The sequence below is a fragment of the Aquarana catesbeiana genome, linkage group LG08, assembly GCF_042186555.1.
Source record: "Aquarana catesbeiana isolate 2022-GZ linkage group LG08, ASM4218655v1, whole genome shotgun sequence".
Taxonomy (NCBI): Eukaryota; Metazoa; Chordata; class Amphibia; order Anura; family Ranidae; genus Aquarana; species Aquarana catesbeiana.
Window position 1 is genome coordinate 286,649,458 of NC_133331.1, and position 22,732 is coordinate 286,672,189.

The 22,732-nt window shown below is 40.9% G+C and overlaps 2 protein-coding genes across 3 annotated transcripts; both read left to right on the forward strand.

Moving 5' to 3' along the window:
- The first annotated feature begins 756 nt into the window (after positions 1–756).
- On the forward strand, positions 757–6,280 carry LOC141106603 (uncharacterized). Its single transcript, XM_073597513.1, has 8 exons — positions 757–908; positions 2,841–2,984; positions 3,071–3,194; positions 3,299–3,387; positions 3,486–3,621; positions 3,739–3,836; positions 4,458–4,596; positions 5,304–6,280. The coding sequence occupies exons 1-8, from the start codon at positions 831–833 to the stop codon at positions 6,086–6,088; spliced, it is 1,593 nt and encodes a 530-aa protein (XP_073453614.1). The 5' UTR covers positions 757–830; the 3' UTR covers positions 6,089–6,280.
- Positions 6,281–11,442: 5,162 nt separating this feature from the next.
- LOC141106584 (uncharacterized) lies at positions 11,443–18,831 on the forward strand. Of its 2 annotated transcripts, XM_073597477.1 has the most exons (10): positions 11,448–11,761; positions 14,514–14,657; positions 14,735–14,876; positions 15,233–15,330; positions 15,415–15,553; positions 15,666–15,763; positions 15,849–15,996; positions 16,113–16,210; positions 16,320–16,458; positions 17,441–18,831. In XM_073597477.1, the coding sequence occupies exons 1-10, from the start codon at positions 11,684–11,686 to the stop codon at positions 18,382–18,384; spliced, it is 2,028 nt and encodes a 675-aa protein (XP_073453578.1). In that variant the 5' UTR covers positions 11,448–11,683; the 3' UTR covers positions 18,385–18,831. The 2 variants fall into 2 exon arrangements, with proteins under 2 accessions (XP_073453579.1, XP_073453578.1); XM_073597478.1 differs by lacking the exons at positions 15,666–15,763; positions 15,849–15,996 and having other exon boundaries at positions 11,443–11,761.
- The last annotated feature ends 3,901 nt before the right edge of the window (positions 18,832–22,732 follow it).

A 22,732-nucleotide genomic window follows, 5' to 3' on the forward strand; every position in this document is an offset into this window, starting at 1 on the left:
AGGGGGGCAGTAAGAGGTTGATGTACAGTAGATGTGAGGCGAGGGCAATAAAGGGTTAATGTACGGTGGATGGAGGGGGGGGCAGTAAAGGATTATTGTAAGGTGGATGGGAGGGGGGCAGTAAAGAGTTGAGTCTGCTGAGAATATTTGCTGTGTAATTCTGTACAGTGAATGGGGACACTAAAGGGTTATTTTACATAGGATGGAAGAGGGGCAGTAAAGGGTTAATGTACATAAGATGGAAGGGGCAGAAAGAGGTTTATGTAAATGGAATTGGAGAAGGGCAGTAAAGGGTTGATGTACAGTGGATGGAAGAAGGGCAATAAGGGGTTAATGTATGGTGGATGGGAGGGGGCAGTAAAGAGTTATTGTACAGTGGATGGGAGGTCCCTAAGGGGTTAATGTACAGTGGATGGGAGGAAAGGGCAGTAAAGGGTAATGTACGGTAGATGGGAGGAAAGGGCAGTAAAGGATAATGTACGGTAGATGGGAGGGGGGGCAGTAAGAAGTTAATGTACAGTAGATGTGAGACAAGGGCAGTAAAGGGTTAATGTAAGGGGGGGGGCAGTAAAGAGTTGAGTCTGCTGAGAATGTTTGCTGTGTAATTCTGTACAGTGAATGTGGAGGAGCTGGAGTTGGGTTCATGTGGGATCTCCGAACTGCTCCCAGTCTGGGTTAATCTTCGGCAGATTCTCTCCAGATTGATTTCTATTGAATTGTGGGCTACAACAAAATGGCTGATGAGAACCAATCACTGGAGAGACTTCCTCTTACCCATAATGCTGAGTGTTGGAGGAGGCACACCAATGCTACAGAAGTGAGTGTGAGCTATGGAGGAGAACAGTAATCCCCTCACTGAGCAGATCCTGCAGTTCACCCTGGAGATCCTCTACCTGCTGACCGGAGAGGTGAGGACCATTTTACGGCTATGACTACACAACCAAATATTAATTTACAGGTTTTTCCTGTCACTATATTATAAATAAACCACATTTTTAGTTTTTTTTTTTTTTTTCCTGCAGACAAAATAGAATTTGTTCACACTTAGATTTAAATATGAACATTTGCATTGTGTCCAGGTACCACTTGGTACCACTTGCCCACAATTTCCTCTCATCCCCTCTGTACAAGAATACTTACCTCTAATTAGCTGATCAGCCTACCCTTGGGTGACAACCCACTTAGCTTATACTGTAAAGCCCTCATACTTCACTCACCTGGTGTCAGATCAAGGACTTCTGTGGAGACCATGGCTATCTGTAGGCCAATTTGGTAAGCTTCATGTCTACTGGTGACTCTAAATTGGCCATAAGTGTCCCAATAGAAACAAACTTTACTGCCATCTGTGGGCGTTTCTCTCACCTTTTGGCTTTCTAGGAAAAGCCTTTTCTTTCTGGAAGATTGAGACACTTTGACTCTGTATAGATGTGAACCTTGTCCTGGAGGAAGATGGAGATCTCTGGGCACATTGTGGATAACGAGAGCTTATTGTGCACAATGAGGGTTTTTGTTACTGGAAGATGGAGCTCTCTTGACTCATTGAAAGATGCAAATCTTCAGAGAAATTAAAGAAAAATTGATTCAGGAAATCCACAAGATACAATATTGATCAGGGTGTCCATTTCTCAATTTTCTGGTGGGTGTCACCACAAGGCACAGTAAACTAAGAAAAACACTTGCAGTAGGAAGAGGTTCCTATTGTCCACAATGAGTACAAATGCATATTCCAGAAGGAGGTCTTCATTATCCACAATGAATCCAGGGAACTCCATTTTTCAGCAGGAAAAGGCCCTCGTGTACAATGAGTCAAGAGGACTCCATCTTCCAGTGGGAAAAGGCCCTCATTGGAGATCTCTATACTCATGGTAGACAGAGGGCCTAATCCTGATGAAAAATGGAGATCTAGTTTCAACTTCTTGTAAACAATGAGGGCCTTTTCCTGACAGAAAATGTAGATCTCTGGACTCATTGTGGACCATGGAGACCTCTTTCTTCTGAAAGATGCAGATCTCGACTCATTGTGGACAACGAGGGCCTTTTCCATCTAGAAGATGGAGATTTCTGACTCATTACGGACAATGAGTGCCTTTTCTTGCTGGAAGATGGAGCTCTCTTGATTCATTGTGGTTAAAGAAGGACTTTTCCTGCAGAAAGATTGAGATCTTTTGACTTATTGATAACCAGGGCTTTTTCCTGCTGGAAGATGGAGCTTTCTCGACTAGGGCATTTCCTGCTGGAATATGGAAACCTCTAAATTCATTGTAGACAAAGAGTGCCTAATCCTGATGGAAGATGGAGATGTTTCGACTTCTTGTAGACATTGAGGGTCTTTTCCTGGCATAAAATGAAGATCTCTGGACTAGTAGGAACCTCTTCCTGCTGGAAGATGTAGATCTTGACTCATTGTGGACAGTGGGGACCTCTCCCTGCTGGAAGATGGAGTTATCTTGACTTGTTGGGGATAACAGCGACCTCTTCCTGCTGGAAGATGGAGATCTCTGGCCACAGTGGGGACCTCTTCCTGCTAAAGGATGAAGGTCTCGACTCATTGTGGACCATAAGGGCCTTTTACAGCTAGAAGATGGATTGACTTATTATGGACAACAAGAGTGTTTTCCTGCTGGAAAATGGAGATCTCTTGATGCATTGTGGACAAAGAGGACCTTTTCCTGTGGAAAAATTTAGATAGTTTGACTGATTGTGAACAATGATTGTGCAGATTTCACCCATTTCGATCTTTTGTCGGTAATGTTGTTTTAATTAGAAAGTCATGCCTGGTCAATTTAAATCTAATGAATAACTTCTGGTACTTCATGATTGTGATACCTCACCTCCTATAGGGTTATACGGTTGTGAAAATGATATCTGAGAATGGACAAAACCCCTGTATGGTTCCTTCAACCTCTTCCCTGATATCTGATAAAAATAGCGAAAAAAAGATTCTAGAAGTCACAAAGAAGATCATTGAGCTGCTGACAAGAGAGGTGAGCAGTGCTGGGAATTCTAGGACATTATCCAGTGTTAGACAAGGGATGTGTCTGAATGGTGACGGTATCATTGTGTGTGTCAGGTTCCTTTAAGGTGTCAGGATGTCACCGTCTATTTCTCCATGGAGGAGTGGGAGTATTTAGAAGGACACAAGGATCTCTACAAGGATGTCATTATGGAGAACCAACCCCCCGTCACACCTCCAGGTGAGAGTAGACCATATTGTAAAGGAGAGAGCAGTATGGAGTTACAACCATCATGTAATTATCAAAGAAAAAACGTATTCAGTCAGTGTATGTGTTTCCTACAGGTGAATCCAGTAACAGAAACCCACCAGAGAGATGTCCCCATCCTCTGTGTTCTGCACAAGAAGATCTCAGCATTTCTCACCATGGTCAGGTATTAGACTGACAATCATTAAAAGTTACATTATGATCTGCACATTAGCTGCATATGCTATTAGCTGCATTTACTATTTTGTTGACATTGACATTCAGGGAGGAAGAAATTTTAATATTAAAAAAGAGATAAAAGAAGAAGAGGAGAATGGATTAATTGAGAATTATTTAGAAGGACACAAGGCTCTTTACAAGGACGCCATGATGGAGAATCAGCCGCCATTCACATCACCGGGTAAGAAGAGACTTTATTGTAAAGGAGAGAGCAGTATGGAGGATCCTACTGGACCTCATCTCATAAATGCCTAGAAACAATGTATTTAAGATCAGCAAATATGTGCATTTCCTACAGATGGATCTAGTAATGGGAACCCACCAGAGAGATGTCCCTGCCCTCTGTATTCCTGGGATTCCACACAGGAAGATCACACCATCCCTCACCATGATCAGGTAGACTGAGGATGTCAAACTCCAGCTCTAAACTGTATTAGATTCTAAAAAGAGAATAGAAAAAAAGAGGGCGCACCAGCCTTGCGCATTATCCTTTGATATATTTATTAGAAGAAAAAGTATTAAAAACTACTCACAAGGATGGAAAGAAAACCACAATGTAACAATCTTTGGCTTATGACAATCCGTCTACTGATAGCAGTCTCCAGATCCTGAAGAGAGGACTTGTGAACCTCTGCTGCCAGCAGTGGTTCGCATGTCCTCTCTTCAGGATCTGGAGACTGCTATCAGTAGACGGATTGTCATAAGCCAAAGATTGTTACATTGTGGTTTTCTTTCCATCCTTGTGAGTAGTTTTTAATACTTTTTCTTCTAATAAATATATCAAAGGATAATGCGCAATGCTGGTGCGCCCTCTTTTTTTCTATTCTCTTTTTTGACTGCTAGGATACCCCTATTCTGGAGGGCAGCAAGGCCTAAAGATATTATCCGCTCTGAACTTTGGATCGCCTGGTCAACACATTTGTGCGCAAGAGTATTTGTTTTGCTGCTATTGTATTAGATTCTAACCTTCCATTAAAATTTAGAATAATAATGCTTACAATTATTTTCTGATTTTAGGGGAAAGAAGTGATTGGTATAAAAATTGAAGTGAAAGACGAAAATGAGACATATGTGAGGGGCGAGCAACCATCTATGAAGGAAGCTGAAATGATGGTGACAATTACTAAGGAGGAATCTTGTCTAGATAATAGTATGGGTAAGTATAGAGATGCAGATTGACGAACAAAGAGAAAGTATCAGTAGACCTTCACACTATCCAGTATAAAAGGACTCATGGAAACCCTCAGCAACCTGCGGTGCTGATCTAAGTGCCCTTCAACACTGTAGTTCCGGTGATCCACAACTAGATAAGGGCGTGGCCATCCTGACAGCTTATCCAGATAGTACCGAGCCCTATGGTATAGAGGACACTGCACGCCACCAGCTCAGCATGTGGTACTATGTGAAAATGTCCTCAGCTCCCGCTATGCCAAACCACTGATGCGTTTTGCCCTGCCTAGGGCTTAATCGTAAAGGCCCGTGGGTGGGGAAAAATATGACAGGGGCATGGGGAAGAACCTAGGCTGAGGCCATTTTTACATAGTACCACACGCTGAGCTGGTGGTGTGCAGTGTCCTCATACCATAGGATCCTGTGAAAGGGGACTCAGTTGTGAATGGTAGACCAGAAATGTAAGGATGATGTTTTATTTGTAAATGACTGGCTAGGCTAACTTGGAAAAGTCTTCATTTTGTTATTAGTTTTATGTTTCAAAGAGAAAAAAAAATCAATAGTTTAATCCATATAGAACACATCTTCTATCTATGATACGTTATAAAATTCTTAAGAACATCATCATCAATGTACCTACACCACCAGCAATGAACATGCTGCTACTATTAACCAAACAATGCTTTTCAATAGGTGCATACGATGCCTGGAATACCTTAGAGGGATGTCTTATTTCATCTCCAGACTACAATGAAGAAGAAAATACCATGGTACAACGTTCTCATGCACCCGACCAGAACCCAAGAAATCATAAAGCTGAGTTTCTGTTTCCATGCTCTGAGTGTGGGAAAGGTTTCAATAAAAAATATGAACTCCATGTCCATCAGAGGGACCATGCCGGTAAAAAAATCTATTCTTGCCCAGACTGCAAAAAATCATACATAAAAAACTGTGACCTGGTTGCACACCAGAGAATTCACACCGGGGAAAAGCCCTTCTCGTGTTCCGAGTGCGGAAAGTCTTTCACCCAGAAATCCCAACTCACTGCCCATCAGAGAGTTCACTCAGACCACAAGCCATTTTCGTGTTACGAGTGCAAGAGGGCCTTCATAAAAAAACAAGAACTTGTCCGACACGAGAGAACCCACACCGGAGAAAAGCCCTTTTCCTGTACTGAGTGCGGAAAATCCTTCAGCCTCAAGTCGCAACTTAAAACACACCATAGGGTCCACACCGGCGAGAAGCCCTTTCCCTGTTCCGAGTGCGGCAGATGCTTCTCCAGTAAAGCAAATCGTGATAAGCATTTAAGAGTTCACACCGGCGAAAAGCCTTTTTCCTGCCCGGAGTGCTGGAAATGTTTTGCCCAAAAAGCGACACTAATTTTCCACCAGAGAACGCACACCCCTCGAAGCCGCAGTAAAACCTTGGTGTTTCATAGCTTGAATCGTCATGTAGAGCAATTGTGTGATCAAAATTAGGCAGTTTGAAAGGCCGGCCCACCCAAATAGTTTAAACTCTAACTTTCTGCCCTTCCCTGTTTTCCTTTCTCTCGTAGTTGCGTCATCCAGACAGAAATGGAGGGGAAATGTCCAAAAGGGAAAGGAGACTGTCCTTTATTCCTAGGACATCTCAAGGCATTCATAAAATAAAGTTCTCATTGGTGAATCATAGCATGGACTTGTGTTTTATATGTACAGTTACCACTGGTCACAATTGCTTGTTTTTCATCAACAACACTACGGGGGTGACTTATTGGAACTTGGCCTTTGGAGAAGGTTGTAGGTTTTCTAAGCAAAGGGATGGTCAAGTATCTGCTGAACAATCTGACAGAATATCTAGTGGTAGTCGCATTCAATTCAAGGCGTTTTGTAGCTTCTCCAAACCCCTGAACCAGAAGTGAAGAAGTGGCTTGAAAAAACTAGAAAACGTCTCCAACAAAGAGATGGTCAAGTAGAGATGTGCACGATGGAAAAATTTGTTTGGTTTAGTTTTGGATTCTTTAAGTTAATTAACTTCATTTCATCATATTCGTTATGTTACAATGATTCGCTTTCAGAATTTGTTTTTCGTATATTTGGATTAGTTTCCTATATTCGTTATTTTCCAATCAATTAGAATTTTGAAAGATGGCTGTAATTGTTCTATTTTATTCTATTCTTTATGTTCTATTCTATTCTCTTTTATTTTATTGTATTCTATTCTTATATTTTATTATCTATTCTAATCCTTTATTTTGTATTACATTCTTTTATTTTCCATTGTATTCTATCCTATTCCTTTATTTTATATTCTATTCTATCCTGTTGTGTTCTATTCTATCCTATTCCTTTATTTTATATTCTATTCTATCCTGTTGTATTCTATTCTATCCTATTCCTTTATTTTATAGTCTATTCTGTTTATTTCTATTCCTATCTAGTCTTTTATTTTCTATTCTATTCTGTTCTAGTCTTATTCTGTCCGAGTTTAAATTCATAACAGAAGAATTGTGCATGTCTATGGTCAAGTATCTGATGAAAAATCTGACAGAATAGATAGTAGTTGTTAGTCACATTCAATAGGACTTGAACTGTAATGTTGAAGATGTTTTGTGGCTTCTCCAAACCTCTGATTCAGAAATGAAGAAGTGGCTTGAACAAACTAGGAAACGTCTTCAACGTTACAGAACAAGTCTAGTTGAATGTCACTAACTACTACTAGATATATCAAGACCTGGATAAATGAGAACTTTCATAAACAATCTGACAGAGCTAAAGAAGGACATTAGATCCCAGGTATCTAGCCCAGCTATTCTCAACCAAGGGCCCTTCAGGTTGCTAGGGGTTCATTGAGTTGTGGACCTCCAAGTTGATGATGCCACCATAGTTCCAGAACCAAGGTCACTGCATGACACAAATGATCTTTTGAGCTGTCTGTAAGGGTGGCATTCTGACCACCACTGTAATGCCCCATACACACGGTCGGATTTTCCGATGGAAAATGTCCGATCGGAGCGTGTTGTCGGAAATTCCGACCGTGTGTGGGCTCCATCGGACATTTTCCATCGGATTTTCCGACACACAAAGTTGGAGAGCAGGAGATAAAATTTTCCGACAACAAAATCCGTTGTCGGAAATTCCGATCGTGTGTACACAAATCCAACGCACAAAGTGCCACGCATGCTCAGAATAAATAAAGAGATGAAAGCTATTGGCTACTGCCCCGTTTATAGTCCCGACGTACTTTTTTTTATGTCACCGCGTTTAGAACGATCGGATTTTCCCGACAACTTTGTGCGACCATGTGTAGACAAAACAAGTTTGAGCCAACATCCGTCGGAAAAAATCCTAGGATTTTGTTGTCGGAATGTCCGAACAAAGTCCGACCGTGTGTAGGCCCTATAAGGGAAAAAGGGGAATTTTTGCCACTGGCCACCAATATAAGTAATATTCTTCCCGCTAGCCTCTAGGGTAAGGGGCATTTTTTTCGACTGACCCACAATGAGTTGGTATTAGCAGGGGTTTCCCAGGACTGGAAAATAATTTTGAGGTTTCCCCTGGGGTAAAAGGTTGATCTATTCTGTTGGCCTGATGCTGTCAGAGCATACTGGGGCTCCCCATGGGGAAGGAGCAACTGATGATAACGGTAGCCAGTCATGGAGAAGGAATCTCACAATGGTCTTGGTCATTTTCCAGTTTATCCAAAACTAAAGTGAAGGATTCTGCAGTTTTGGGACTGTAAACCTGTATTGCAGTCTGTATACGGTGAGGAGGGTTGTGAAACACTCATGTAGCTGTAGAGGTGCTATTAGACTATATGCTACCATATGCACTGGGGTGTAGCCATACTGTATTTCATAATGACCAATGATTAAATTGTGGGGTTGCGGCAACCTCCTGATCCGAGCTTTTGTTTGGGTGATGGAATATCCTGTGGTGAAAAATGCCATGTGAAGATACCGACTTGGAATGGTAAAGAGAGTATGTTACATAATAAGAGAAGTCTTCAAAAAGTTTCTGCATTTTTTATATATAACTTTTTGCAGAAACCTCGTATTATAGATACTGTAGATTTTAAACAAGAACTTATAGCAGAATGGAACCAATAGGCAGAACAGTGCCAGAAAACACAGTCCTGTTGGCTGGATTCTATGCTCTCAGAAGAATTCCCCACGCTAATTGCTTGAAGATCCTTCAGATGGCTCTACTAGGTGATGGCCACCCAAAAGGGATTTTCCCTTCCCCACAGATTGTTCAGACCCTCTTTCCCCCCATTCTCCCCCATCTTCTTCACTCTGCTAACATACTTCTCACTTTCTCCCTGACTCTCTCTTATTAGGTCAGCTGCGGATCTGCTCTTGCCATATCACTGTCCCCGTACCTAGAGGTCCTTATCTCTATTACCCCCTCCTGGGAACATATTATACAGAGGTAACACCAGACTATGTACCTTGAGGCTGAGATTTATTCTGTCATATACACTCATCTTTATAGATGGACTGATACTACTATGAAAATCTACAGTTGTGTTCATAAGTTTACATACCCTGGCAGAATTTATGATTTCTTGGCCATTTTTCAGAGAATATGAATGATAACACAATAACTTTTCTTTCACTCATGGTTAGTGTTTGGCTGAAGCCGTTTATTATCAACCAACTCTGTTTACTCTTTTTAAATCATAATGACAACAGAAACTACCCAAATGACCCTGATCAAAAGTTTACATACCCTGGTGATTTTGGCCTGATAACATGCACACAAATTGACACAAAGGGGTTTGAATGGCTATTAAAGGTAACCATCCTCACCTGTGATCTGTTTGCTTGAAATTAGTGTGTGTGTGTGTATATAAAAGGTCAATGAGTTTCTGGACTCCTGACAGACCCTTGCATCTCCCACCCAGTGCTGCACTGACGTTTCTGGATTCTGAGTCATGGGGAAAGCAAAAGAATTGTCAAAGGATCTGCGGAAAAGGTAGTTGAACTGTATAAAACAGGAAAGGGATATAAAAAGATATCTAAGGAATTGAGAATGCCAATCAGCAGTGTTCAAACTCTAATCAAGAAATGGAAAATGAGGGGTCAGGTAGATCAACTAAAATTTCAGCCACGACTGCCACGAAAATTGTTCGGGATGCAAAGAAAAACCCACAAATAACTTTAGGTGAAATACAGGACTCTCTGAAAACATGTGGTGTGGCTGTTTCAAGATGCACAATAAGGAGGCGCTCGAAGAAAGATGGGCTGCATGGTCGAGTCGCCAGAAGAAAGCCATTACTACGCAAATGCCACAAAGTATCCCACTTACAATACGCCAAACTGCATTTGACAAGCCTCAAACCTTCTGGCACAAATTCATTTTGAGTGATGAGACCAATATTGAGCTTTGTGGCCACAACCATAAACGCTACATTTGGAGAGAGGTCAACTAGGCCTATGGTGAAAGGTACACCATTCCTATTGTGAAACACGGAGGTGGATCTCTGATGTTTTGGGGATGTGTGAGCTACAAAGGCACAGGAAATTTGGTCAAAGTTGATGGCAAGATGCATGCAGTATGTTATGAAAAAATACTGGAGGAACATTTGCATTCATCAGCCAGAAAGCTGCGCATGGGACATACATGGACATTCCAACATGACAATGATCCAAAACACAAGGCCAAGTCGACCTGTCATTGGCTACAGCAGAATAAAGTGAAGGTTCTGGCGTGGCCATCTCAGTCTCCTGACCTCAATATCATCGAGCCACTCTGGGAAGATCTCAAATGTGCAGTTCATGCAAGACAGCCCAAGAATTTACAGGAACTGGAGGCTTTTTGCAAAGAGGAATGGGCAGCTTTACCATCTGAGAAGATAAAGAGTCTCATCCACAAATACCACAAAAGACTTCAAGCTGTCATTGATGTTAAAGGGGGCAATACACGGTATTAAGAACTGGGGTATGTAAACTTTTGATCAGGATAATTTGGGTAGTTTCTGTTGTCATTATGATTTAAAAATAGTAAACACAGTTAACTGATAATAAATGGCTTCAGCCAAACACTAACCATGCGTGAAAGAATAGTTTTTGTGTTATCATTCATATTCTCTGAAAAATGGCCAAGAAATCATAAATTCTGCCAGGGTATGTAAACTTATGAGCACAACTGTATATGAGAACACATCCTTAGTCCTGACTCCTGAGGAAGTGGAATAGCCATGAAACGCGTAGACTATTCGTGACTAATATCGTGATGGGATGGTTTGGAGTTTTCTCATATATACAACTCTATGATCCAACATTTTTAGGGGGGTTTAATATGAATTGTAATAAAAATGCTTTGATTTTATGTATATATTGATGACTTCATGAGGTGCATGTTTGAAAGCCCCTTATTTCTATCGCCTGCATGATTGAGATTTATTATCTTACTATAAACTATTGTTCTGCCATCTCTTTGCTCTGGGGCAAAGTAGCTGATAAACCTCTTTTGTCCGAAGGTGGTGGCCACTTGTAATAAATAATATGCTCACACATATGTGTCCATGTTCTGCATATTGTTGTATACCTACTTCTGCTAATACGGACCATGTTGATTATTTCTATGATCACTTGGATCTCTGTAACAACTAAAAAAATAAATAAATGATTCATTTTAATAAATAAATATATATATATATATATATATATATATATATATATATATATATATATATATATATATATATATATATATATATATATATATATATATATTCAATGGTGTCAGCCATTTTATTGTAGCCCAGAAGTGCAGACACAAGAGCTAAGAATTTTTTTTTTTTAAATTAAAAAAAAAAAAAAGATCAAAAACATTAGAAAATGTGCACTGCTCTCAGACAACATGATGAATTCTTTGGTGCACTTGGATAGCTAATCTCAGTTTTTAGCATTATTTAATGAACAGTGCCTCCAAGTCTGCTGGGCTGTAACAAGACAGCTTTTACCCATGATGCTGTGCGTTGGGGGATGGGCACTATATATACTGGGAGTGAGTTGAACAGAGTGAGAGCAATGGAACCATTTGGGGGATGGGCACATTATTGGAAATGAGTTGAACAGAGTGCGAGCAATGGAGGCAAACTGCACCGACCTGACGGAGAGGATATTACGGCTCACCCTGGAGATCATCTACCTGCTGACCGGAGAGGTGAGGAGGATTCTGGGAGCACCACAAACATGTTTATTTCTTTTTTTTTTATTGCCGATACGTGCCTATTTTTTAAATCTACAGTGATTTTGGGTGTCAAAAGGGGAGAGGAGCTTTCCTAAATTAAATCGCAGATGTTCGCTTAGAGGATTACCGTTCCGAAATGCTACATTAAAATCACAAGTATGCGTCAGACTTTGTCGCCCTTTATTTTGGGGTATATATCTGATGACGCGTAAAAATTACTAATTATTTATTTATTAACGGTAATTTATTTGTTTATTATGGGGATTAATTACAGATATTTATGTATTGCAGGCTTTTATAACAGATATTTATTTATTATGGGCATTTATTTATTATGGGTATTTATTTTATTACATTTATTTATTTTTTATCATGGGTATTTATTTATTACAGGCATTTATTTATTATGGGTATTTATGTATTACAGATATTTTATTTTTTATTACAGGTATTTATTTATAATGGGTATTTATTTACTATTAATTTATTCATTGAAGGATTTTTTAATTGTGGGTGCTTATTTATTGCAGGTATTTATCTATAATGGGTATTTATTTATTACAGGTATTTAGTTATTACGGATTTTAATTTATTATAGATATATTTTTTTTTAATACGGGTATTTATTTATTTCCGGTATTTATTTGCTTACTATTTATTCATTTCAGGATTTTTTTTATTGTGGGTATTTATTACAGATATTTATTCATTTATTTATTTATAATGTGTATGTATTTATTACAGGTATTTAGTTATTATTGATACTTCTTTATATTATATATATATATATATATATATATATATATATATATATATATATATATATATATATATATATATATATATATATATATATATATATAAAATTATTATTATTATTATATTCTTTTTTTTTTTTTTTTCATTTATTGCAGGTATTTATTTATTTTTTATTTTTTAATGTTAAGAAATTACATAAGAGATACAACTGGTTAAACGTTTTTACAGAATTTGTGTAGATTTAGACGTGCATCTAAATCTTCCAGTCCTCTAAAGAGCGATCCATTTTTGCCGATAGACGCGTCACAACTGCATGCGTTTGTGGTGCTTTCCTGTTCCCTTAATGGATCACGACCGAGGCATGTAGACACCCTCATCCACTGCCTATTGCAGCTAAAGGGGGGACAGTTGGGGGCACTAAAAATAACCGTGCATTTTTACTGCACCCCACCCCCAATCGCACATCTAAATGAGATCTACTGATGGCTGGATGCAAACTTAGTCCGAACCCAGTTCGTCTGAAACTGGGGGAAGCTATCACATGATTGCATCCTCACTGGTGGGAGATTCTCCACCCCGCAGCTGTACATAATAAAAGGGTGGGGATGGTTGTGACATCATTATCCTTTTCACACACCATACTGGAATCAACCATACGGTAAAGACATCCACTGTGACCATTCAGGAGTCACTGCAGTACTAACAGGGGTCTCCAAACTTTCTAAACAAACGACCAGTTTACTGCCCTTCAGACTTTGGGGGGGGGGGGGGCGGACTATGCCTACTGGGAGTAGAAATTTTCCTGCCATCAGTTGGAGCAAAAGTGCCCCATAATTGGTGTCAGTGGGGGGAAATGTGCCCCACCGTTGGTGTCAGTGGGGTAAAATATGCCCCATCGTTGGTGTCAGTGGGGGAAAATGTGCCCCATCCTTGGTGTCAGTGGGAGGAAATGTGCCCAGTCCTTGGTGTCAGTGGGGGGAATAGTGCACCATCGTTGGTATCAGTGGGAGAAATAGTGTCCCATCCTTGGCGTCAGTGAGAGGAATAGTGCCCCATCCTTGGCATCAGTGGGAGGAATAGTGCCCCATCCTTGGTGTCAGTGGGAAGAATAGTGCCCCCCACAGGTCCAGACCGAGCCCAAGCTTATCCTTTTCAAACATCATACTGGAATCCACCGTAAAGACAGTACTGCAGCGACTCCCATTTCTAAACAAAGGGCCAGTCTATTGTCCTTCAGGCTTTAAGGGGACCGGACTGTGGCCAGTGGGAGTAGAAATTGTCCTGGGGTCAGGGGGAGGAAACGTGCCCCATAGTTGGTGTCAGTGGGAGGAATTGAACCCCATCTTTTGTGTCAGTAGCAGAAATGATGCGCCATTGTTGGTGTTAGTGGAAGGAATAGTGTCTTGTATCAGTGGAAGGAAAAGTGCTCCAAGGGCCAGATAAAGACAAGCAAAGTGCTGCATCTGCCCCCGGGCCGCAGTTTGGAGACCAATGGTGTATAACAAGTATTAGGTCGCATAAACAGCGTTTTCGGGACCGTGCAGGGGACCCTTCATCATGCATGATGGAATCACATACTTGATGAAGGGTCCCTGCACACTCCCGAAACATTGTCTATGTGATCATGCAATAAAGAAGAGCTTCTCGCTTCGAAAAAATCTTGTCGGTGTGTTGACGATATACCTTATCCAGCCTTGCACAATATACCGGCTCTTATGTCTTGTAGGTCATTACCAATTGGCTGGCCAGTTTGACTTCCATGATCGCACTGTGCCCAGTTTAAATCAAGACTTCACCCACAGAAGTCCTTTTTTTAATTGCTGCACACCATCACACTATAAGGAGGACCCCCAAATAGCTTGTTACAAGATTAGCACAAGGAGGGACCATAATGGTAGAAAGTTGGGTTGTTTAGTTATCTGGTTGGGAAAAGTATATATAACTTATACTCTCTCTCTCTCTACAGGATAACATAGTTGCAAAAAAGACATTGGGAGATGGACCGGAATCCACTACAGTTCCTTTATGTTCCTTACTGTCTCCAGAGAGAAACAATGAAAAGAAGATCCTAGAAGTCACCAAGAAGATCACTGACCTCCTAATGGGAGAGGTGAGCGATGCTGGGAATTCTGGGACGTTATCCAAAGGGATGTGTCTGGATGGTGACTGTATCATTGTGTGTTTCAGGTTTTCCATCCTTCTCATCCCACACTGGAAGGTTCCAACGTCAACTCTATCAAAGTGGAATATACAATTGAAGAAGAGGAGGAAGATGTGAGGGGTGATTGGCCATGTAACATGGAAGGAATCCAATTAGAGAAGGAAACAGGTGAGGTATAATCACCAAAAAGAGACAGTTTTTGGTCTGTTGCCTCCCGATCTTGTTCTGGTATTGGCCCTATATTGGGTCATCCCTTCTTTTCTGCATTGCTCTGTTTTTCTACTCCTAGATTGCTCACAAGAACTGAGCACTAGTGTTAGTAACCAACATTGTGCCAACTGCTTATTTTGGAGGGCCTTAGATTGTCCACCACCAAATCAGCACCACCTAGATACCGCACCTCACTAGGTAAGAGGAGACTTTATTGTAAAGGAGAGAGCAGTACGGAGGGTCCACCTAGATCCCCCATCATCTGATAAACACATAGAAGCAATGTATTCAGTCAGTGTGTTTGTTTCCTACAGATGGATCCGGTTATGGGAACCCACGAGAGAGATGTCCCCGTCCTCTGCATTCCTGGGATTCCACACAGGAAGATCATAGCACCCCTCACCATGATCAGGTACAAGATCAATAATCACTGATCACTTCATTATGATCTGTACATTAGCTGCATTTTTCTATTTTGTGTTACTTTAACATTTAGATTGGAAGCTGGACCAATTTTAATATTACTATTAAAAAAGAGTTAAAAGAAGATGGTGTGATGAAGGAGTATTTAGAAGGACATAAGGATCTTTACAAGGATGTCATGATAAAGAACCAGCCGCCCCTCACATCACCGGGTAAGGGGAGACTAATATAAAGAGAGGGGGGGGGAATCAGTATGGAGGGTTTTCCATCACCCAAATAATACATAAAAACCATGTATTCAGTCAGTATGTGTGTTTCCTACAGATGGATCCAGTAATGGGAACCCACCAGAGAGATGTCCCCGTCCTCTGTATTCCCAAGATTCAACACCGGAAGATCACACCATCCCTCACCATCATCAGGTAGAGCATTAACAATCAGTGGTAGTTAGATTATGATCTGCACATTAGCTGCATTTTTACTAGTTTGTGTTACATTTGCATTCAGAGTAGAAGCTGGAGCAATTTTAATATTAATATTACAAAAGAGATAAAACAAGAGGAGGAGAGTAGCGTGATGGAGAAGTATTTAGAAGGACACAAGGATCTCTACAAGGATGTCATGATGGAGAATCAGCCGCCCCTCACATCACCGGGTAAGAGGAGACTTTATTGTAAAGGAGAGAGCAGTACGGAGGGTCCACCTAGATCCCCCATCATCTGATAAACACATAGAAACAATGTATTCAGTCAGTGTGTGTGTTTCCTACAGATGGATCCAGTAATGGGAACCCACCAGAGAGATGTCCTCGTCCTCTGTATTCCTGGGATTCCACACAGGAAGGTCACACCATCCCTCACCATCATCAGGTAGATCACTGAGAGCGTCAATATCAATATTGATGCTAAACTGTGTTAGATTATATTCTTCTATGTAGTCTTAGGATAATAGTGCTGATAATAATTTGTGTGATCTAAGGGGGTAGAAGTCATTGATATGAAAATTGAGGTTAAAGAGGAAGACGAGATGTATAACAGAGGAAACCAGCTGTCTATGAAAGAAGCTGAAATGATGGGGACAATTGCCAGGGAGGAATCATCTCGAGATATCAGCACAGGTAAGTATTATATGCATAAAATGCAGCACTTCACATTTTTATTTTACTTCACATTTGTATCAAGTATAAGGTATGCAAACTGACTGAATGTGACAAATCAGACTGTCATACCATTCAGTAAGAGGAGACTCGGTTATAAATGGTGGACCACCAAGTAGAGATTATTTTACAGGATTTATATAGCTGACAATTTTATTTTCAAACTTTTTACTAAGTTGACCGAAGTTCATAATTAGCTTAAAGTTTGTCAAGTAAGGACAGTACTTCAATCTATATAACATCCTCATTCTGTAGGATGGAAATGTTTCTATTGTTGTCCATAAGAACATCATCAATGTATCTACACCACCTAATTTTCCCGACAAATTAGGTGAAAATACTGTACACCATATGATAGATCAATCTCTAGTCCTCATCCGAAGAGTATAATCTGTGTATTTTTCTAAATATTCTCAAATCTCAAAAATGGAGAGGTGATAATTTACACTAAATGAAAGGTCCATCTCTGTGTTCCTCTGTATAACATCGTGTTCACAACAAACATGAGCAGTGGCTGTACACCATATGAAAGGTCCATCTCCATTCCTCAATATAATGTCATGTTCCCAACAAATGAGGAGGAGATACTGTACACCATATGAAAGGTCCATCTCCATTCCTCAATATAATGTCATGTTCCAAACAAATGAGGAGGAGATACTTTATACCATATGCGAGTTCCATCTCCATTCCTCAATATAATGTCATGTTCCCAACAAATGAGGAGATACTGTACACCATATGAAAGGCCATATTCTTTTACCATACCTTATCTGATTTCTATCCTTGTGTTGGTATAATTGATTTACCTAATTTTGTGCCAGATCTCTTGGGAAGAGTTAACATGCAAACCATCATACATGACATGACGTACATGACTTCTGCTTGCAGAACATGAAAATGAACATGCTGTTGTCATTTATTTAAAACATCTTTCCAACAGGCGGTGGTGATGACTGGAATATCTCAGGAAGACATCTTTCCTTGTCTCGAGATTGTAATGAAAATAATGGCATAGCTCCATATTCTCCAGGGGTAAGACTATTTACCCAATATATACATCACAAATTTGACCATTTGGAGAGATCAACAGATTCCTTTAGTTGTGAAGAATCCAAAACGTTTATTCCAAATATCCCACCAAGCTGTCACAGTGCAAGTGGACCACTAGATCCTTCTAATCCTGGGGAATCTTCTTCAAATATTGTGGATACAGTTACAAAGAGAAACAATGAGATGCTTTTATCAAAGTCTGTCCACAACAGAATAAATTACAAAGTCGAGATTCTGTTTCCATGTTTAGAGTGTGGGAAAGGTTTTAAAACAAAAAGAGATCTCCAAATTCATCAGTTGGTGCATGCCGGCAAGGAGATCTATTCTTGCCCAGATTGCAAAAAAAAGTACATGACGCATCATGGCCTGATGGAACACAAGAAACTTCACGCTGGTGAAAAGCCCTACAACTGTTTGAAGTGTGAAGCGTCTTTTGGCCTTAGATCACAACTCACTGCCCATCAGAAAGTCCACTATGAGCAGAAACCCTACTCCTGCTCTGAGTGCAGAAAGTCCTTTGTGACCAACCAAGAACTTATTCTTCACCAGAGATCACACACCAGGGAGAAGCCCTTCTCGTGTTCTGAGTGTGGAAAGTCTTTTACCGATAAATCGCAACTCAATAGACATCACAGAGTCCACACTGGAGAGAAGCCCTTTGTCTGTTCTGAGTGCGGAAAGTGCTTCTCCGATAAAGGGAACTGCGATAGGCACATGAGAAGTCACACCAGTGACAGACCGCATTCCTGTTCAGAATGTGGCAAATGTTTTAAACTCAAAGGAGCACTAACTTCCCACCAGAAAAGTCATCACCCCAACATCAGATTCTGGTGATGTTTGATAGGCTGAACTGATGATGCAGTTCAAAAGGGTCAGTCCACACAGCTGGTAGATTCTACTTTTAGGTGCTTTGGTGTGATTTGTTTTTGTTTTCACTTTTTACAAAAAGGTCTTCTCTGGTTTATCATTTATTTCACATTTTTCTTGTTGTAGTGTAGAGCTGTGGTGGACTAGTCTCCCCACCATCACTACTACCACCACCGTCTTTTGTTGGTAATCTAATTATCTAGGATCCCTGACTATCAACCGATGAATTAGTACCCACATACAACCACTGCATGCTTCTATTGTTTCCCTCATGTTCATTAATTCTTATGTATCTTTTTCTACTGTCTCATCAAAATAAGAATTGAGTGGGGGTCTCTCCAACAAGGACAGGAACAGTGGTGGGGTCTCAGCATTGAATGACAGCAATAAAATAAAGTTCTCATTGCTAAACCATATTGTGGACTCTTGTTTCCTATGCAACAGTTGTTAATCGGCAACACTAGCAGGGTGACATTTTGGTGCCTTTGGAGAAGATTATGTGTTAGGTACTAAATATATACAGTATCTCACAAAAGTGAGTACACCCCTCACATTTTTGTAAATATTTTATTATACCTTTTCATGTGACAACACTGAAGTAGTGAGTGTACAGCTTGTATAACAGTGTAAATTTGCCGTCCCCTCAAAATAACTCAACACACAGCCAATAATGTCTAAACCGCTGGCAACAAAAGTGAGTACACCCCTAAGTGAAAATGTCCAAATTGGGCCCTATTAGCCATTTACCCTCCCTGGTGTCATGTGACTCGTTAGTGTTACAAGGTCTCAGGTGTGAATGGGGAGCAGATGTGTTACATTTGGTGTTATCGCTGTCACTCTCTCATACTGGTCTCTGGAAGTTCAACATGGCACCTCATGGCAAAGAACTCTCTGAGGATCTGAAAAAAAGAATTGTTGCTCTACATAAAGATTGCCTAGGCTATAAGAGGATTGCCAAGACCCTGAAACTGAGCTGCAGAACAGTGGCCAAGACCATACAGTGGTATAAAAGGACAGGTTCCACTCAGAACAGGCCTTGCCATGGTCGACCAAAGAAGTTGAATGCACATGCTCAGCGTAATATCCAGAGGTTGTCTTTGGGAAATAGACGTATTGCAGAGGTTGAAGGGGTGGGGGGTCAGCCTGTCAGTGCTCAGACCATATGCCGCACACTGCATCAAATTGGTCTACATGGCTGTCATCCCAGAAGGAAGCCTCTTCTAAAGATGATACACAAGGAAGCCTGCAAACAGTTTGAAGACGAGCAGACTAAGGACATGGATTACTGGAACCATGTCCTGTGGTCTGAGACCAAAATAAACTTATTTGGTTCAGATGGTGTCAAGCGTGTGTGGCGGCAACCAGGTGAGGAGTACAAAGTCAAGTGTGTCTTGCCTACAGTCAAGCATGTTTGTGGGAGTGTCATGGTCTGGGGCTGCATGAGTGCTGCCGGCACTGGGGAGCTACAGTTCATTGAGGAAACCATGAATGCCAACATGTACTGTGACATACTGAAGCAGAGCACGATTCCCTCCCATCTGAGACTGGGCTGCAGGGTAGTATTCCAACATAACAACCCCAAACACACCTCCAAGATGACCACTGCCTTGCTAAAGAAGCTGAGGGTAAAGGTGATGGAGTGGCCAAGCATATCTACAGACCTAAACCCTATTGAGCATCTGTGGGGCATCCTCAAATGGAAGGTGGAGGAGCGCAAGGTCTCTAACATCCACCAGCTCTGTGATATTGTCATGGAGGAGTGGAAGAGGACTCCAATGGCAACCTGTGAAGCTCTGGTGAACTCCATGCCCAAGAGGGTTAAGGCAGTGCTGGAAAATAATGGTGGCAACACAAAATATTGACACTTTGGGTCCAATTTGGATATTTTCACTTAAGGGTATACTCACTTTTGTTGCCAACGGTTTAGACATTAATGGCTATGTGTTGAGTTATTTTGAGGAGACAGCAAATTTACACTGTTATACAAGCTGTACACTCACTACTTTACATTGTAGCAAAGTGTAATTTCTTCAGTGTTGTCACATGAAAAGATATAATAAAATATTTACAAAATTGTAAGGGGGTGTACTCACTTTTGTGAGATACTACATAGATGCTGTAGATCAGCCTTTCTCAACCAAGGTTCTGTGGAAACCCTAGGGTTCCTCCAGAAGCTACTAGAGGTTCCTGAAAAATTTTAAAATTCTGCCTCTCGGAGGCAATCTTCTCACTGACCACCATTGTAAGAAGGTCCTTCTTCCCCTGACTACCAATACAAGGGGACCCTTCTCCATTGACCACCAATGTAAGAAGGTCCTTCTTCCTCTGACTACTTTGAACTGAAATGCCAAACCTTTGCTAAAAGGTCCACATACAGCTTTATTCCTGTAGGAGGCAAAGGGACAAGCATAAGATTAGCCAAACCTTTGCTAAAAGGTCCACATACAACTTTATTCCTTTAGGAGGCAGAGGGACAAGCAAAAGATTAGCCAACACATTTCAGTGGTCCAAAACACACCCTTCTTCAGGTGCTTAAGATAGAAAACCATGTATATGGACTAGATGTTAACTAGACATTTAATGGTATCCAGTGTGATTATCTGCACAGGTATCAGCAGAAGCTAGTGTGGCAGTGTAAGAGGACCCTTCTTCTCCTGACCACAAATCTAAAGGGGGGCCTTCACTGATCGTCAATGTAAGAGGTTGCTTCTTCCCCTGACCACCAATCTAAGGGGGGCCTTCTCCATTGACAACCAATATAGGAGGATGCTTCTTCCCCTGACCACCAATCTACAGTTGCCCTTCTCCACTGATCACTAAAGTAAAAGGCTAATATAGAAAAAAAAGCACCACACCATTGCTAAAAGGTCCAGGTATGACTTCATTCCCGTAAGGGTCAGAAGGAAAATCAAAAGAGTAGCCAAAACATTTCAGTGGTCCAAAAACACCCCCTTCATCAGGGCTTGAGATAAAAAACAATGTTTATGGACTAGATGTTAACTAGACACTTAATGGTATTGTTTCCAGTGTGATTATCTGCACAGATGTTAGCAGCAGCTGGTTTGAAAGTGTAAGGGGGTCCTTCTTATCTTTACCACAAATGTAAAGGGAGGCCTTCTCCACTGACTACTAATGTAAGAGGTTGCTTCTTCCCCTGACCACCAATTTAAGGGGGGCTTCTCCATTTACCACCAATGTAAGAGGCTACTTCCTCTCCTGACCACCAATCCGAGGGGGGCCTGCTCTATTGACCACCAATATAAGAGGTTGCTTCCCCCTGACCACCAATCTAAGGGCTAAAAGGTCAAGATACAACTTTATTCCAATATAGATCAGAAGGACAATCAAAAGAGGAGCCAGCACATTTCTGGGGTCCAAAAACACCCCCTTAAACAGGGCTTAAGATGGAAAACAATATAAAGGTATACTGTATGGACTAAATGATAACTAGACATTTAATTGTATTGCTTTCAGTGTGATAATCTGCACAGGTGTCATCAGTAGCTGGATTGGAAGTGTAAGAGGGCCCTTCTTCTCCTGACCACCAATGTAAGAAGGTTTTTCTTTCCCTGACCTTCAACATAGGGGGACCTTGTTCCACCGACCGCCAAAGTAAAAGGCCAATGTAGAAATGTAGCAAAAATTTGAACTGAAGCACCACACCAGTGCTAAAAGGTCCAGATACAACTTTATTCCAGTATAAGTCAGAGGGACAATCTAAAGATGAGCCAACACATTTCTGGAGTCCAAAAACACTCTTTTCAACAGGGCTTGAGAAAGAAAGCAAAGTATATTGGCTTGATGTTTACTAGACCTTCAATTCTATATCTTTCAGTGTGATCGTCATCACAAGTCTCATCACCAGCTGGTTTGGCAGCATAAGAGTTCCCTTCCAACCTTGACCACCAATCTTAGGGCCGTTCTCTACCGACTACCAATGTAAAAGGGGCCTTCTTCACCTGACCACTAAAGTAAGAGGGTAGTGTAGCAAAAATGTGAATTGAGGTGCCACATTTGACACTGCTAAAAGGTCCAGATATGACTTTATTCCAGTAAGTTTGAGGGAGACAATTGAGAGTATACAATGCATTTCAGGGGTCCAAAAGCACTCACTTCATCAGGGCTTGAGATAGAAAATAATGTATATGGACTAGGTATTAACTAGACCTTAAATCTTCTTCTCCTGACCACCAATCTAAAGGGACCCCTATTCTCTGACCCACAATGTAAGAAGGTCTTTCTCTCCCTGATTACCAATCTAAGAAGGCCTTCTTCACTGACCACCAATATAAGAAGGTCTCCCTGCCCCAATCAA

Excerpts from the sequence above, each read along its gene's own strand:
- LOC141106603 (XM_073597513.1), top strand. The coding sequence starts at position 831 with ATGGAGGAGAACAGTAATCCCCTCACTGAGCAGATCCTGCAGTTCACC. Across the intron at positions 909-2,840 it reads TCTACCTGCTGACCGGAGAG|GGTTATACGGTTGTGAAAAT; the intron begins GTGAGGACCATT and ends CACCTCCTATAG. Across the intron at positions 2,985-3,070 it reads TTGAGCTGCTGACAAGAGAG|GTTCCTTTAAGGTGTCAGGA; the intron begins GTGAGCAGTGCT and ends TGTGTGTGTCAG.
- LOC141106584 (XM_073597477.1), top strand. The coding sequence starts at position 11,684 with ATGGAGGCAAACTGCACCGACCTGACGGAGAGGATATTACGGCTCACC. Across the intron at positions 11,762-14,513 it reads TCTACCTGCTGACCGGAGAG|GATAACATAGTTGCAAAAAA; the intron begins GTGAGGAGGATT and ends CTCTCTCTACAG. Across the intron at positions 15,554-15,665 it reads GCCGCCCCTCACATCACCGG|ATGGATCCAGTAATGGGAAC; the intron begins GTAAGGGGAGAC and ends TGTTTCCTACAG.